Source organism: Colletotrichum navitas (assembly GCF_030913465.1).
Source record: "Colletotrichum navitas strain CBS 125086 chromosome Unknown LY79scaffold_69, whole genome shotgun sequence".
Classification (NCBI taxonomy): Eukaryota; Fungi; Ascomycota; class Sordariomycetes; order Glomerellales; family Glomerellaceae; genus Colletotrichum; species Colletotrichum navitas.
Genome location: NW_026850615.1, coordinates 20,729 through 35,651, shown reverse-complemented (window position 1 = coordinate 35,651; position 14,923 = coordinate 20,729). Strand labels below are relative to the sequence as shown.

The 14,923-nt window shown below is 56.8% G+C and overlaps 7 protein-coding genes across 7 annotated transcripts; 4 read left to right on the top strand and 3 right to left on the bottom strand.

Moving 5' to 3' along the window:
• Positions 1–1,348: 1,348 nt before the first annotated feature.
• LY79DRAFT_523070 (uncharacterized protein) lies at positions 1,349–2,069 on the top strand (the record flags this gene model as incomplete). The annotated part of the gene is made up of 3 exons (XM_060555499.1): positions 1,349–1,468; positions 1,579–1,788; positions 1,857–2,069. The coding sequence occupies 3 exons, from the start codon at positions 1,349–1,351 to the stop codon at positions 2,067–2,069; spliced, it is 543 nt and encodes a 180-aa protein (XP_060410357.1).
• Positions 2,070–2,334: 265 nt separating this feature from the next.
• On the top strand, positions 2,335–2,928 carry LY79DRAFT_347146 (uncharacterized protein). Its single transcript, XM_060552621.1, has one exon. The coding sequence runs from the start codon at positions 2,430–2,432 to the stop codon at positions 2,892–2,894; it is 465 nt and encodes a 154-aa protein (XP_060410356.1). The 5' UTR covers positions 2,335–2,429; the 3' UTR covers positions 2,895–2,928.
• Positions 2,929–3,535, bottom strand: LY79DRAFT_347145 (uncharacterized protein). The gene has a single exon (XM_060552620.1). The coding sequence runs from the start codon at positions 3,429–3,431 to the stop codon at positions 2,964–2,966; it is 468 nt and encodes a 155-aa protein (XP_060410355.1). The 5' UTR covers positions 3,432–3,535; the 3' UTR covers positions 2,929–2,963.
• Positions 3,536–4,668: 1,133 nt separating this feature from the next.
• Positions 4,669–6,559, top strand: LY79DRAFT_672619 (uncharacterized protein; the record flags this gene model as incomplete). The annotated part of the gene is made up of 5 exons (XM_060564078.1): positions 4,669–4,820; positions 4,908–5,006; positions 5,063–5,212; positions 5,269–5,951; positions 6,036–6,559. The coding sequence occupies 5 exons, from the start codon at positions 4,669–4,671 to the stop codon at positions 6,557–6,559; spliced, it is 1,608 nt and encodes a 535-aa protein (XP_060410354.1).
• Positions 6,560–7,827: 1,268 nt separating this feature from the next.
• Positions 7,828–9,694, top strand: LY79DRAFT_347054 (uncharacterized protein). Its single transcript, XM_060552619.1, has 3 exons — positions 7,828–8,349; positions 8,460–8,536; positions 8,598–9,694. Exons 1-3 carry the CDS (start codon positions 7,914–7,916, stop codon positions 9,498–9,500), a joined length of 1,416 nt encoding a protein of 471 aa, XP_060410353.1. The 5' UTR covers positions 7,828–7,913; the 3' UTR covers positions 9,501–9,694.
• A 439-nt stretch (positions 9,695–10,133) lies between these two features.
• Positions 10,134–11,628, bottom strand: LY79DRAFT_582650 (amidase; the record flags this gene model as incomplete). The annotated part of the gene is made up of 4 exons (XM_060560275.1): positions 10,134–10,301; positions 10,358–11,154; positions 11,215–11,316; positions 11,373–11,628. 4 exons carry the CDS (start codon positions 11,626–11,628, stop codon positions 10,134–10,136), a joined length of 1,323 nt encoding a protein of 440 aa, XP_060410352.1.
• Positions 11,629–12,675: 1,047 nt separating this feature from the next.
• Positions 12,676–14,699, bottom strand: LY79DRAFT_522986 (NCS1 nucleoside transporter; the record flags this gene model as incomplete). Its single annotated transcript, XM_060555489.1, has 5 exons — positions 12,676–13,137; positions 13,208–13,888; positions 13,956–14,202; positions 14,267–14,367; positions 14,436–14,699. The coding sequence occupies 5 exons, from the start codon at positions 14,697–14,699 to the stop codon at positions 12,676–12,678; spliced, it is 1,755 nt and encodes a 584-aa protein (XP_060410351.1).
• Positions 14,700–14,923: the final 224 nt, after the last annotated feature.

Below are 14,923 nucleotides of genomic sequence, written 5' to 3'. Positions count from 1 at the left end.
GTGACTTTATGACCGTTGGCCTGGTAATATTGGCGCCTACCTGGACCATTATGGGTGTTGCCAGGACTCGGCATAAGCCGTGGCAGCCCACGCTTGACCCTAACGACGGACGCCGGGACGTCGAGGCAAGGCGGCGACGCGACCAATGGAGCGGAGAGGACAAACAGTAAACCCGGTGCTCGCTGGCGTCTTTGGCCGACAATGACGAGGGCCGAGGACTTCGAACGGGAGGGGCATGGGGTCAGTGGGGTGATGTGTACTGGGACGAGCGCCCAACGGACAAGAGACAAGAACGGGAAACGATCCTATGCTGGAACGGTCAGTCGGGCGCGAGGTAATATCTCTCCATGGACGGGGCACTCGTCCATTCGGTTTGGGGTCCGATCTTACCCTGGATCAATAATTATACATTGGATGTTTATGTATGCCGGGGTGTTCCGCGCATGTCAACCGGACATGAAGACTCTCATGGCACGGTCAGGAGTTTGATAGCACCTGGTGTATGCATCTCCGTCGTTTCTCTTGGGTCTCTCATTTTGTTTGTCTCTTCTACCCCCGCAGGCCTTGCTGTTCTCTTTATTATTCACAACTAAGACTGAAGATACAGAGGATCTATGAAAGCCTCGCACCAATCACTTCCCATCGGCCGTGTGGTTGGCTGGCCAAATGAAGATGACATCCGAGAGACTGAGAACCTGGATGGCCCGGCCCGCCTCTTCGCGCCTGGGCAAAACGGGACGAACAGGGGCCTCATCGAACCACTGAACTGGGCCGTCGGGATGGACGTGTTGGAGTGAAGGCTGAAGCGGAGAGCTCCCCAGATATCCCTGGCTGATAGATCGCTCACAAGCTGGGCACTTTTTGCGTATGCCAAGCTGGGAGGAGGGAGAAAAGGGAAGGTGAGCACCGCCTGTCATGTCTCTGAGTGGACTTGGTTTTCGTCTTGGCGAGATTCAGGCTGGCAAACGGGCCAAGCAACCACGCACACACACGAACCTACACACTCACCATGCACGACGAACGGATCAACCAGCTTTTTTTGACGACTTGTTTCCCCTCGCCAAGACGTGCTAAGAGGAAACCCTCATGTGTCTTCCGTTCTCCTTGGCAGCTGGCCCGGGCGAGTTGCGTGTCTTGGACGGGGGGGGGATAAAAAACACCAACCACGCATATAAATCTCACTTCACCTCGACCACTAGCTTTTATGTGACCGCTTCCCACCACCTTTCACATCGCAGAACGCATTCATTCGTTGGCATTCGTCATCTGCTTCTGCCATTAGCCTGAAGAAACCCCGGAATTCTCCCCCCCCACCCCCCACTTTCCACAAAACACCATCACTGTCGCCATGAAGACGTCTCAGATCCTCGCCGCCTTCGGCTTCACCACCCTGGCCATGGCCCAGAGCGAGAGCCTGGCGCCCTCCCCCACCGAGTCTTTTGGCTGCGAGCCTCATATTGATCATTGGGTTAGTTGGATCCGTCGCTTCGATATACCGTTAAGCCCTGCTTGGAGCATTGCCAACGCGTCTTGGGAGGAGCTATCATGTTGCAGAGATGTTCTAACAGATTTTGCTAGCACTGCGAGGGTGCTCGCCCGACTGCCGCGATAACATCCACCGTTATGATCGCCAGCAGTTTCCTGTCTACTCCCAGTGCCAGCGCCACCGTTACGAAAGACCACGACCACGATGACGATGACCACGACCACGACCACTCGGGCACAGGCAGCTACACTCTGGCCCCCTCTCCCACCGAGTCTTTTGGCTGCGAGGCACACATTGACCACGTGAGACCTTCTTCTTCTTCTTCTTCTTCTTCTAGACACTTCCGACTGATGTTAACCTCTGGGAATAGTGGCACTGCGAGGGCCCCGTCACCGCCGCCAGCGGATCACCCACCACCGCCGTCGAGGCGACTCTCACCTCTTCGCCTACCACCAACGGCGCCGCCACCACCGCCAGCGGCGAGGGCGCTGCTGCGACGTCGACTGCTCTCCCGGCCGGTGCGGCCCGCGCCGGCTTCGGCGCTGCCGCCGTCGCTGCCGTCGCCGCTCTCGTTGTCTTTTGAGAGGGCCAAAATGCGGAGACGTCGAAGTTGCGTTGAACGAAACGCATCGTGTGCCATGCGACGGGGGAAAACAAATTACGACGATGCGGATTCTGATTCATGAACATAACTTGGGAGGTGACTTTTGGCGTGGCAAACGGGGATATCGTAAAAAAGGGGATACACACTCATGATCCTTGCAGCCCCCCATGGCGTGTACTTTTTTTTTCCTTTTCGTTTTTCTTTTTCTTTTAGCTTTCATTCCCATCCCTCCGAGGGAGATGGGTAATGATTGTTGCATAGGAAACGTAATTAAAATGCATTAAACAAACCAGGAGCTTGTTGGCAGACGGACCTTTTGACGTTGACCTTTGGGTATTAATGGCCATTGTCTTGCCGTCAAGACATAATAGCCTACCGATATTACCGACCAGGTGTCAGGCTGTGTGTTGCTTGGCGCTGACCACTGATCCGTTTACTGTTTCCATGCACGATGGCTTGCTTCGCTTCCACCATGTCCGTCTCATGTTCGTCCCATGCTTTACGCAACAGCCCTTGACATACCTACGCAAACTACAACAAGGCACGGACGCAGTAACAGACCCGACAGCATGGTTAAGCTCTGGAGGGCGGGACGGCAAAAGCAGATGTAACCATGCGCCGACACATATCCCGTCGCTATCAAACGGTCTGCGACGTAGCCAGGTAACGCGCGCAGGCGATCTTTTGCAGGTATGCCTACCTCCAGGGTTCTACGGGGTAGTAATGCACTTTCACCGGGTGTGCGGTCGATGGGCGTCGCACGGCGAGCACGAGGGAGAACTCCAGGGAGAGGCGGCGGGATGACTGACATGGGAACGCCTGTGTCTCTCCCCTTCAAAACATTCCATGCACACACAACGCACCACTCAAGAATCACATTCGTTCCGTTGCCCGGAGGAGAGAAAATGCCTCACTCTTCCCGACTCTCGTGCGGCCAGCGCTAACTCGGGGGCAGGCCAAGGGTGTCATGCAGAGGCGAAGGGTCAGAAAAAGCTGGCAGCTTTCGACATGTCGATGTGGTCGGCGGTGGTTGACTACTGTCTTGGCGTGCAGCGGTTGCCACACGTGAGCCATCAAGGTTGGCGGGGAGTCGAGGCGGAGGATGTCGTTCGTCGGGTGGACGAGTGGGAGACATGGGCTGAGCCGAGAGACATAGAGAGGGAGAGGGGGATGAAGGGAGAGAGGGAGATGGAGGGAGAGAGGCGGAGAGAAGAGACAGAGACCACACCTTGTCAGAGGGTGAGATGAAAGTGAGGATGTGGTGAGAGTGAGAATCAGAGTGAGGATGAAAGTGAGAGTGAAAGTGAGAGTAAGAGTGAGACATGCGGAAGACGAGGCCATCAAGGTTCTTATTTTAAGTTAGAAGTGGGGGCGATACGTACCACACCGCGGCCCAAAGAGGCATGTGGGTCCATGCCATCCTTGTGCAGATACAGGTATATACACATCTTGGCTTCGCGCCTTCTGTATAGGTAGTCTAGTCGCCTTACCTACCTAGGCACCTAGTGAGCAAGTTCGGCAGGAGACAACGACTTCCTCCCCCCCCCCCCCTGCCGGTGGCCATCCGGGTGCTCAGCCTTGGCGACGGGTCCTTCAGCCTTGGCAGATTGTCGGTGTCATATTACGCTTCTCGCTTTTCCGCCTCTAGCCTCGTTCTCTTCTCTATCCGTATGTACAGTTGAGACAGACAGGCAGGCAGACATACACCCACGATCCTGATGTTCCGCGCGTTTCCCACACGACCAACGACCGTCACCCCTCGCTACGCCGTTGCGCTTGACCCTCCTCGATTCCTCGTTTCCTTTTCCCGGCAACCAGGGCGTGCCGTGTCGATTATCGGGTGAGAGAATGGAATCGCCAAGGCCAGCAATCACGGCCTGTTTCCAAGACTATCGGAGCAGCCAAGCCTCGGTCGTGGAGACGACAGAAGAACCCTAGCAAGCATGGCTCGGAGACACTTCCACGTTGCGTAAGGAAAGAAGGACGAAGGAAGAAAATCACGCGAGATGGGGGCAGAGGCAAGGGTAATATCGACTGTCAGCGCCATCTATCTCCTCAGAAGTACACGGAGAGAGAAGAGTGAGATACATCCATCTGACAACTCACTCCAAGGGTTCGCCATCCGCCGCACCTGACCATCGCCCTGTTCCTCGACCTCCAACCTCCCTTCTTTCAAGCGTTTACCCTTACCCTTCCTATCATCTTATTATTCCCTCTTTAGAACTTTTCTCGCTGCACTATCCCCCCCACCCTCTGACCGGCCCCTCTCTCCGTCAAGGTTGGCCAACTCGGCGTTTTCCCCCGACATCCGGCTCGTCTTTTCTCAAGGTGCTCGCGTCCACCACCTATCCAAGTCGTTCCAGCCTCGCCCTAGCCGCCTCTACCCCGAACTCTCTCTCATAAAACAGCCGGCCGAGCACCATCCAGTAAGCAGCTTCGAGGAATTGCAGAAGCAGCATCCTGTCCTGGACAACCCGCGGCGCAAACCAGCCCTGTCAGCTTCATCTCAGCACACAAGGTCCAAATTCGCTTCTTGTCAACCGCACTCCCGACGGCCCTGCCGAGACCACACCTCGCAATGGCCAGGCTCACGGCTGCTGCCGCCTTCGCGGCTCTTCTGAGCACCGCGTACGGCTCCCTCGTTGCACGGCAGACGACTGCCAGCACCACTGCCGCTGCAGGCGCTGATCCTACAGCCATCTCACAGTGCTCCGTGTCCTCGTCCACCCAGTGAGTAGCGCCCTGCTTGGGAACCCGTTGTTGTCCTGCACACACGGACGGTATATATCGTCACTCTGCCGCTCACACGCAGCACAGGGTTTGCAAGGCCGAAACCACCGAGTTCAGGATCGTTTCTACTCCTACCGGCGCGCTGCCCAGCTCCTACACGGGATGCCACAAGCATGCCACTGACCTGTATGTCCCCTTCTGCTATAGTGCTAGCTGTCACCTTGCTCATGATTTTACGTCAGGTACTGCTTCTACGACGATGGAGAGGTGCAAGTTGAGCCCGCCAGCGCTGCGGCGTCCATAGCCGCCTCGACAACTGCTGCCGCTGCCGCTGCCACTGTCACCGGCGCTCCCACCGCCGTCTCCGAATGCCATCTCCATGGCGTCACTGTGTAAGTCCACCTTTGCCGTGGGACCCCGAGAGCCGCAACTGACGGATCCGTCTCAGATTCTGCATGTGGGGTACTTCAGAGTACCAGGTCATGACCACACCAACCAACACCGCCGCCTCCGCTATCCCGACGGCCTTCACCGACTGCCACGCCCACGGCGCAGAAACGTTCTGCATCGCCCCCAACGGCGACGACGTTGAGATTGTGGCCGAGGGCGAGCAGCCCCTTGGCGAGAACTGCCACTTCCACGCCGGTGTCGAGCACTGCGTTGGCGCTGGCGAGAGCGAGAGCGCCGGTAGCGGCACGCGCAACTGCGCAAAGGTTGACCGCGAGTACGACATCCCGCTGCGTATCGGTCTCATTTTCGTCATTCTCGTTACCAGCGCGTTCGGCGTCTACTTCCCCATCTTCATGATCAAGTGGATGCCCACCAAGACGCACACCATCTTCCTCATCCTCAAGCAGTTCGGCACCGGAATCATCATCTCCACCGCGTTCGTCCATCTGTACACCCACGCCCAGCTTATGTTTGGCAACGAATGCCTGGGCGTCCTCGAATACGAGGCCACGACGTCGGCCATCGTCATGGCGGGCATCTTCTTGTCCTTCTTGGCCGAGTACGTCGGCAAGCGCATCGTCACGAAGAAGATGGCCGGCAACCCAAGCGCCGCGAGCCGCTTCTCGCCCGAGACCGTGACCGTCCTGGTCCTTGAGTGCGGCATCATCTTCCACTCCATCCGTAAGTCGCCTCCTACATGTGGCTTTTTTCTTTTTTTTCTTTTCTCTTTTTGTGGCGTTGCACGCTGACAAACACATCTTTCAGTGATCGGAATCACCCTCGTTGTCGCCGGCGACACCTTCTTCCTAACCCTCTTCGTCGTCATCCTCTTCCACCAGATGTTCGAGGGCATCGCCCTGGGAACCCGCATCGCCCAGCTAGGCCGGCTGGCCCCGACTGAGAAGGCCGCGAGCCCAACGACCGTCGAGGTCGAACAGACGTCGGTTCCCTATAGCCTCAACTCTCTCAAGGCGCCCGACTTCTCCCTCGTCAAGAAGATCCTCATTGCCACGCCCTTCGCCCTCGTCACCCCCATCGGCATGGCCATCGGCATCGGCGTCTTGCAGCACTTCAATGGGAACGACCGCGACACGATCCTCGCTATCGGAACCCTTGACGCGCTTTCCGCCGGCATCCTCGTCTGGGTCGGCGTCGTCGAGATGTGGGCCGAGGACTGGATGCACAACGACGCGGAACTCCTCCGCACCGGGCCGGTCGTCACGTTCCTCGCCGGTCTCGGTCTCGTCGCCGGCATGGTCATCATGAGCGTGCTGGGCAAGTGGGCCTAGAGTCTTGTTTTTTCTTTGTTTGCGAGGTTTGCGAGCGACCAAAAGGACAAGATGAAGTTGAAGAGCTGATGATAAACAATGGCGCTGTGGTGCGTGTATGCTGCGACGCTCGTATAATGCGGATATGGGAAAAGTCTTGAAACGAGCGGGTCGGTTACATGTTCTAGATAGATACCATGCCCCTTCTACTACACGATAATGATACATTCCTTTTCAACAGCACTGCTTCTTCACAGCATTGTGGACTGGCTCGTTTCGGCTTCCATGGCGAGTGGAGGCCGGTAGAGGCTCGCCGTGGTTGAAGAAGAGTATGGGACAGAGTGAGAAGGAATCTGCATCAATTTGCTGGGTTGGAATCCCGTCACCTACCCCGATGATTAGAGGAAGCAAAGATGGAGAAATAAAAGGAGAAGGAGAAGAAGAAGACGCTTCATCAGTGCTAACACAGAAGAGCAGACTGGCACAAGAACACAAAGCGTCGAAGGGATAGATTGCAAAATTACAAAGGTGCATAGATACCTAGCATACGTAACCCTCTCCTTCTTCTTCTCCCAGACTCTCTCTTCTTGATGACTCATTGGGGACTGGTTCCAACCAAGCCGTGTTGCGTCTTACCAAGGTACCTACGCGTACAAGGTGGTCTTTTTCTTGCATCTTACAAGGTCCGTCGTATCATATGGGTATGTATATTTAGGAAGCTAGCTCACTTGTCAAGGTTCGATACATGCCTTAGGGGACAAAGATAATGCATTAGAGGTAAGTCACAAACAGAGCCCCCCCCTCCAAAGCTCTTTGGCACCTTTGAAAATTACATGAAAGTGTAATAAATCTAGCAGTAGGGTTTTATGCAGTAAAAGAGTGACAAACGGAGGCTAAGCGGCATTGTTCGTTTGCTGGTCGTTGACGAGTGAGTGATGTGCTGCTTGGTATCATATCCTTGCTTGGGTACGTACCTCCCTTGGAGAGATTCTTTGAACACGGGTGCGGTGGGTCACGTGGGAAACTGCTCCACCTCCCGCGTGGCTGCCCCATCTACAGGTACCTCGCTGGGTATGTACCTGCAGGGGCAGGTACGTAGTCAACCAACAGTTTCCTCGAAGGTTCTTGCCTGCCTGGGTAGGTGCCTCCTCCTCCAGCAACTTCCCTAACCTTCCTCTCTTCCCTCGTCTCATCTTCAGATAAAAACCGACTTTTCTTCTCCGGTCACAGTCTGAGCTATCTTCTTCCTCATCCCATCACCGAGAGCTGCTTTCTCTTCTTCTGTCCTCCCTCAGTCACACTCACTCTCTGTCCCTTCATCGAATCGCCACACGAGTTCGTCGCAACACTAGACGACGCTCCGTGCAACTTGAATATGTCCGCTTCTTCATCCTCATTCCTCCCAGGAGGCCAAGCCCTGACGGCCGAAACCCGCCAAATGCAGGACCTCCTCCGGGAGTTCTACACTGACGACGGGGAAACGAAACACAACCCCACGGCATACGACGAGTCGAAGCTGCGAGACTTTCTGCGCTCGCAAAAGATATGCTCGACGAGTCCAGGACGGTCCGATTACCTGGATGAATATGATGCCAAGATGCGTCTGATCCCCCAAGTGTACGATGCGTTCATCGCCCTGTATCCCGAAGTCACAGGTCAGGTCTCAGCCTCTCTCTGGACAGGACTCTGGAACACCTCGGCAAGCAACTTGGAGAATCTGCTTGGCAAGTTGCGCGATCCCAACGAACCGTTCGAAACACACGGTTCGCTGAACATGTTCAGCAACTACTTTCCGTCACTCCTCAAGACTTGTAATCCCCCTTGCTCCTTGTCCCATGGCTTTAGATCAAGCTCATCCGATGGCTTTAGATCAAGCTCATCAGATGGCTTGAAGCTTCAAACCAAACTGACATTTCTGCAGTTCGTGGCTTGACCGCCCCCAAGGACGGTACTGAGGACAAGACCATATACAAACGAGACTCATCGCAGTCAACATCCGTAAGCACTGGATTTTACTATCACTTTCATTCCGTCTTTGCTAACATGGACGTATCCACAGGCTCTGAGACGCGATAACGAAAGGTGTGTCATCACAGGCGCACCTCACCCAGACGTTTGCCACATCTTTCCGTTCGCCTCTCTGAAGCGTCGGCTTGACACGAATGCGCACCTGGGTGCCATGGCGATCTTGTGGGGCGAGCATCGGGTCCGCCAACTCCGCGCGAAGCTGACCGGACGTTATGCTTTTGGGGCCAGCGACAACGTCAACCTTGTTGACACCGTCAGGAACATGATTTCCTTGAACCCACAGCTACACGATTGGTGGGGAAGAGGCTTTTTTGCCTTGGAGCCAATGGGAGAGCCTGAGTGGTCGTCCGATTCCAGCGAGACCTCAGCCGGATGTTCCAAGAAGCAAAAGCTACAAGGGAAATGGTCTATTCGACTACGCTTTCATTGGTTGAGAAAGACAGACATCCAGCGTCTCGATACGCCAGTGGACTTTCGTAAAGACCCGCTTACTATGCTTAAGGATCCGGATCCCGAGCGTCCTGTGGCAGCTGTCAACCTGACGACCTGGCGACCGGTCGAGAGTGGTCAGACTTTCACTATCACGGCAGAAGATATTGATACATTACCCGACTACGATATCCTGCTCCTCCAGTGGGATGTCTTGAGAATGTGGCGCCTGGCCGGCGGCGCTGATCCCGCCATCTATCCAGACAACCCCTTCGACAGCGACGACGAGGCTGACAACGTAGCTGAGTCGGGGGGTGAAACAGTTGTCGACAGTCATCAAGAGCCCAAGGATGTTTCGCACAACCGCGGCCAGTCCGACCCGAGAGTTAACAACTCTCCGTCGGGGAGTCAAACACCCAGGAACAGTAACGATGACCCCAATGCGGACATCGACGCTAGTCAGAGCGGTAAAACCCAGCCTACCGACCAGAGACGTGGTTCCTAGTACGGACACAACCTGACGGTACGCGGGAAGGAGAAGTTTTCTCAAGGCTTGAGGAAGATTAGTCTCCAGCTGCCTAAAAACCCAGACATGACTGTCTCGGTCAAGAAAAAGAAGAGTTTGGCCGACCTGACCGGAAAGGTTGGGAAGAAGTTCGCTTCCTTGAAACTGGGATTCTCTCGAAGTGTCAAGGGCGGAAATGCGATGGGCGGTAGCACAGCCGGGGATGCGCTGATGTCGGTGTTCGATTCACCTAGTCAGGAAGTGGACTCTACGGAGCCTACCTCTTGAGGGGAGAAGAATGGGACGCGGGATAAGAAAGAAGGTCAAGGACTGGGGGAAGGCGGCTCACCAGTGAGACTGGGGGTTTGCAAGGGCTAATTTAGGTATATGAGGAGGATGCCCGGGAAAGTCTTTGCAGTCGGTACCTTTGCCAGTTTGTTGTTGTTTATTTACTCCATTCACCTGTTTCATTCTTCATCTTCGTCCAAATTCTCCAAGCGAGCAGGTTCTTTCTTAAACACTACGCTCCCACCCATTCGTTCGTGGGCAAGATGTCGCCCTGGCTTCGACCCATTCAATGCTGTCATTCTGTCCATTCATCGAGTATAGCGGCCCAGCAACCCGTCTTGTAGTCTACAATGCCGACTTCCATCCGCCTTCGGCCTCGAATATTTCACCAACCGCCTTGGACACGGTCAAAAGGTGACGGTCGTGGTATCGGGGCGCCACAAGCGAGACCCCCACCGGCATCCCGTTCGGACCCTTGAAGCCCGGGATGTTGACGACGGGAACGTGAAGCGCCTGGGAGGCTTGTCAGTGACATATCGAGACGAGACGCTTGCAAGACGTCGACCTACCGTCCAGAGCCCATTGAAGGCCGCGCTCCCGGTGCTGGCGGTGCCCACGGGCGCCTCGTCGACGACGCTCGGCACCAGCACGGCGTCGTACTCGCCCAGCATCTTGTCGACCCTTGGCCGCGCCATGGCAATGTTGTCGAACGCCTCCAGCTGCGCCGCCCTGGAAATCTTGTTCGTGTTGTCGACGTGAGAGGCCAGAAACTCGTCGAGCTGGTCCTTGGCCGCGCGGTAGTCCGGAAGGAAACTCGGGCGCCCGTCGCTGTGCAGCACCGTGCCGTGCCATGCGGGAAGGTCCCGGAGGTCCGGCGCGAAGTCAACCTCGTCGACCTCGGCCCCGTGCTTCCTCAGAAGCTCCGTCGCCTTCGCGATGGCCGACTGCGTCCCAGGTCCCGCCTGCGGCCACACCATGGTCTTGATAAGCGCGAATTTGGCGCCTTTCACGGAGAAGTCGGGCTTGGGAGCCTCGTCGTCCTGCAGGTCGAACACATCAGCCATCAGCTGCAGGTCCTCGACGCTACGGGCAAAGAAGCCCAGCGTGTCCAGGATGAGCGAGTAGATCTTCTGGCCCTCCCGGCTGATGGAGTTCCACGTCGGCTTCAGCGCATAGATGCCGTTGAACGACCCGGGCCGGATCGTGCTCCCACCCGTTTGCGTGCCTAACGCGATCGGGGCCTGGAAGTCTCCGACGGCGGCGCCCGAGCCCGACGATGAACCGCCAGGCGTCCGGCTCGTGTCGTGCGGGTTGACCGTCTTCGGGCCTCGGACGGTCGCAGCAAACTCGGTCGTCGTCGTCTTGCCTGTCGAGCGTCAGAAGCCTCCCTTCTTCTCTTTGTCTATATTCTCAGCACCGAACATACCAAGGATCAAGGCGCCGGCTTGTCGCAACACGATGATGGATCCGGCGTCGACCTTTGGCGCGTCTCCGGCGTATATCGGCGAGCCGTGCTGGGTGGGCATATCTGTGACGACGTGAGCGGCGTGCCGGGCGCATCGCGAAGAGTGGCCGCCCACTGACCCTTGGTGTAGATGACGTCCTTGACAGCAACGGCGACGCCGTGCAGAGGGCCGCGCTTCTCGGGCGGTATCGCATCGAGCTCCCTGGCCCGCGCGATGACCTGGTCAGGGTTGATGTACTCCCACGCCTTCACGACGGGGTCCCTCTGTTCGATACGCGAGAGCAGCGAGCGCGCGTATTCCTCGACGGTCAGGTCCCCGGCCCGAATCTTGGCCGACGCCTGTGTGGCTGACAACCTGTATGGTTCCGTCGACATTGTGAACGGACTGATTGTTGCTGGACTCCCGAAGCTATGCGATATTGTCTTGGGTTGTTCTATTTCCTTTTCTCGCGGTTGAGTAACAGTTCAGATTGACGAGACAAAGCTGCGACTCCGGTCTGCGACGGCTAAACAGAACCGACCAGGGACGTTGGGAGGGATGTTGAGATGGATGAATGCCAGGGTCGCTTTGGTCCGTGTGTGTATCCGTATGTGCTTCCGAAACCCCAATATGAACCCGGCAAAAAGAACCCGGTCCGGACACACACACACACACAAATGCAACAAGACAACGTCATCTGCCACTCTCTGCCTGTTCAGGAGAGAGTTCGACCGATATCGTGGAGAGGGAGAGGGTGCACACGACTCGGCCATTCGAAAAGGCGATGCCGGCGCCTCCAACGGGGCGGCAATCGGGGTCATTGGAGCTACTCCAACAAACCCCGCAGGCCGTTATCGTCCGTCCTTCCTGCAGAGACCCACCGGCTGGCTCGTCGTCTTTTGCCCGCAGTCGACTACCCCCTTTGCCTCAGGGGTGGTCATCGCGAACCTGTCGGGAACTTTGCGCCGAACGAGCCGAGTGTCCCTCCCCCCCTTCTTGGTGCAGATCAAGATGGCCGGCCTTTTGGGGTACGATAAGCCGAGAAGGGGGGGGAGGGGTCCACCGAATCACGCAAGGTGTCACTGTCTCGTCTTGCCTCGGCTAGGAGGTTTAATTACGGGACTCCATAATACTGTGTTTCTGTCTAGGGAGCTTCCATTATGCCGAGTGCTGAGTATTGCGCATGACACTTAGCGGTGTTGGACTATCATCATGTATCTATGCGACCTTGAGAGAGGACTCAACAGCATTGCGGTCACGGAGACTCTGAAAGGCGGCGACGAGAGCCGGCTGAGCTTGAACATGGAGATATGGGGAATATTCACAACATGTTCATCATTACGGATTTCGAATCTCTCATCCTGGTATAATCAACAAATTCACTCAGCCACAGAACCCTTCCAAGATGGAGCCACACTCTCTCGACTCCCACCGCGCCTCTCTCAGGCTTCCACCTTCTGCCCTTTCTCCACCATATGCACCTCCTCTCCGCCCGTGACTCGCGGGGACGGCGGCGCGTAGATGGCGTCATCTCTCTCGCCCTCGAAGAAGCCATCTCGTCCCTCTTTTGCCAGCCACTCGTACTCCATCGGCATGCTCTCAAACCCCGGCGGGTAGACCCTGGTCTTGAAGATATGGACGAGGACTGTGTATATGATCGCCGACGAGCAGAACGTCAATACCCAGCCCATCATGTACATGTACTTGGCGGGCTGAGAAACGATCTGCGGCTGGTACTCTCCGACGAGACCGGGCAAGCCCATGACGGTGCCACCGATCCAGGCAAACACGCCAGCCCAGTTGACGCCGGACTTGAACCAGTACAGGCCGCCCTTCGAGCCGTTGTACAACGAAGGCACGTGGATGTTGCCTTTGCGAGCAATCGCGTAATCGCATATGATGATCTATATGAAAAAAAAAAAAAAACACAAGTCAGCGCAAGCCCCGCGGCATTGACGGGATCAGCCTCCTTACAGCGCAGAGAGGGGCCATGAAGATGTTGTAACTCCCCAGGAACGACAAGAAGGCGGCGGCGTTGGCGATCAGCTTCCACGGCAGCACTGCGATCCCGAGAATGGCGCACACGATTTGCCCTCGGCGGATCGTCAGGTACTTGGGGAACAGGCCAGTCATGTCGGCGCCGAAGGGGATCGAGTTGGCGCCAAAGTTGACCGCCAGCACGCTGAGGATGAAGCAGAGGGCCACGAAGAAGACGCCGGCGCGGGCGGCAGGGGTCCAGTAGTGGTCGAGGATGGCGTTCAGCATGTCCCACAGGTTCCAGTAAGCGACGCCCCAGGCTCCCTGCAGAGAGGTCGTCGACGCCAGGCCGAGGAAGAAGACGAGGATCTGGGCGAAGGAGACGGACACCCCCTGGAGCCAGCCGGCGTCCCGGGGCTTCTTGCAGTACCGCGCGAGGTCGGGCTGGTTGACCAGCATGGGCGACAGGGACCCCATGATGACGTTGATGCCGCCCATTATCGCCCATCCGGTCGGCGTCGCTGCGGCAGCCTCGGCCCCGGCCTCAGAGGCCGCGCTGAGGTTCGAGACGCCGGTGCCGTAAGCCATGCACCATCCAAACAGGCCGAAGCAGGCGAACGGCATGACGAAGCCCTTGACGGTGAAGATGTAGTGGATATGGGTGGGGTGAACCCAGGTCTGATGAAGGCCGCAGGCGTGAGCTCTCGGTTTGCTCCAAGGAACGGGGGAACGGGCATGTGCTTACAAACGGGAACTCGATCAGCCAAAGGAGGAAGAAGGCCAGCAGCTGCTTCGATGTGACGTCGGCGCCGGCGGGAAGCGCGTTGGCCCAGTGGTTCCAGCTGTTTCCAAAGATGCAGCGGAAGCACACGGACAGCAAGTTTGCGCCGTAGTACGTCTGGATCCCGTACCAGATGATGCAAACCACCGCCCGGATGAAGACGAAGAAGTAGGAGCCGTACATTCCCATCACCGAACGCGCCAGGACCGGACTGGGAACGAGAAGGTGTTAGCAACGGTATACGACCGTGTTCGTCAAACAAAGGTCCGACCTACTATCCGACGTGGTACATGGCACCAGGCCTCGCCATCAAAGTCACGACGACGGCAGAGATGAGCGTGCCGAGCACGCACGACACGAGGGCCTGCTGCCAGGTCTACTACCACCGTCAGCAGTCGAGCCGTTTTGGGTGTGTGTCATGACGATGACGCTGAAAAACCGTACCAGACCAACTGCAATCAGCGAGGATGCGACGTTCCACCCGGTCGTCCCAAACATGTTGGAAAACCAGTACAGCGGCAGATTGTACCATGTCCAGGTCCTCTGCTCCGGCGGCGTCGGCTCGAGATCTTTGTTGGACCATCTCGCGTCGCCGATCCGGGCTCGTCCGTCGAGCGCCTCGGGGGCCTTGACCCATTCCGCGAAGGCCTCTCTGGACTGGAACGGAGCCGCCATCTCGGCCTTGGAAGGCATACGGATGCGCGCCATTGTTTCTGGCGAGCCGGCGGGTTCTTTGTATTGTCCCTTTTTCAGCGAGTCTGGAAGCAAACAAGCGTATTTCTCACACTCACACACAAGAGGACAATGGAAACCGGCGGCATCACTTCTCTTTCAACCATCGAAGCCGGTCATCACCACTGATATCATATGGGCAGCTCCGCGGCTTGGGTGACAGCTCCATGACAACCTCTCCCCCCCCTGCTGTTCTCTCT

What these genes read in the sequence shown, in the direction of transcription:
- LY79DRAFT_347146 (XM_060552621.1), top strand. Translation starts at nt 2,430, where the DNA reads ATGGCCATTGTCTTGCCGTCAAGACATAATAGCCTACCGATATTACCG.
- LY79DRAFT_347145 (XM_060552620.1), bottom strand. Translation starts at nt 3,431, where the DNA reads ATGGCCTCGTCTTCCGCATGTCTCACTCTTACTCTCACTTTCACTCTC.
- LY79DRAFT_347054 (XM_060552619.1), top strand. Translation starts at nt 7,914, where the DNA reads ATGTCCGCTTCTTCATCCTCATTCCTCCCAGGAGGCCAAGCCCTGACG. An exon ending in TCCGTCACTCCTCAAGACTT is followed by an intron (nt 8,350 to 8,459) that starts GTAATCCCCCTT and finishes ACATTTCTGCAG; the next exon opens with TTCGTGGCTTGACCGCCCCC. An exon ending in ACTCATCGCAGTCAACATCC is followed by an intron (nt 8,537 to 8,597) that starts GTAAGCACTGGA and finishes ACGTATCCACAG; the next exon opens with GCTCTGAGACGCGATAACGA.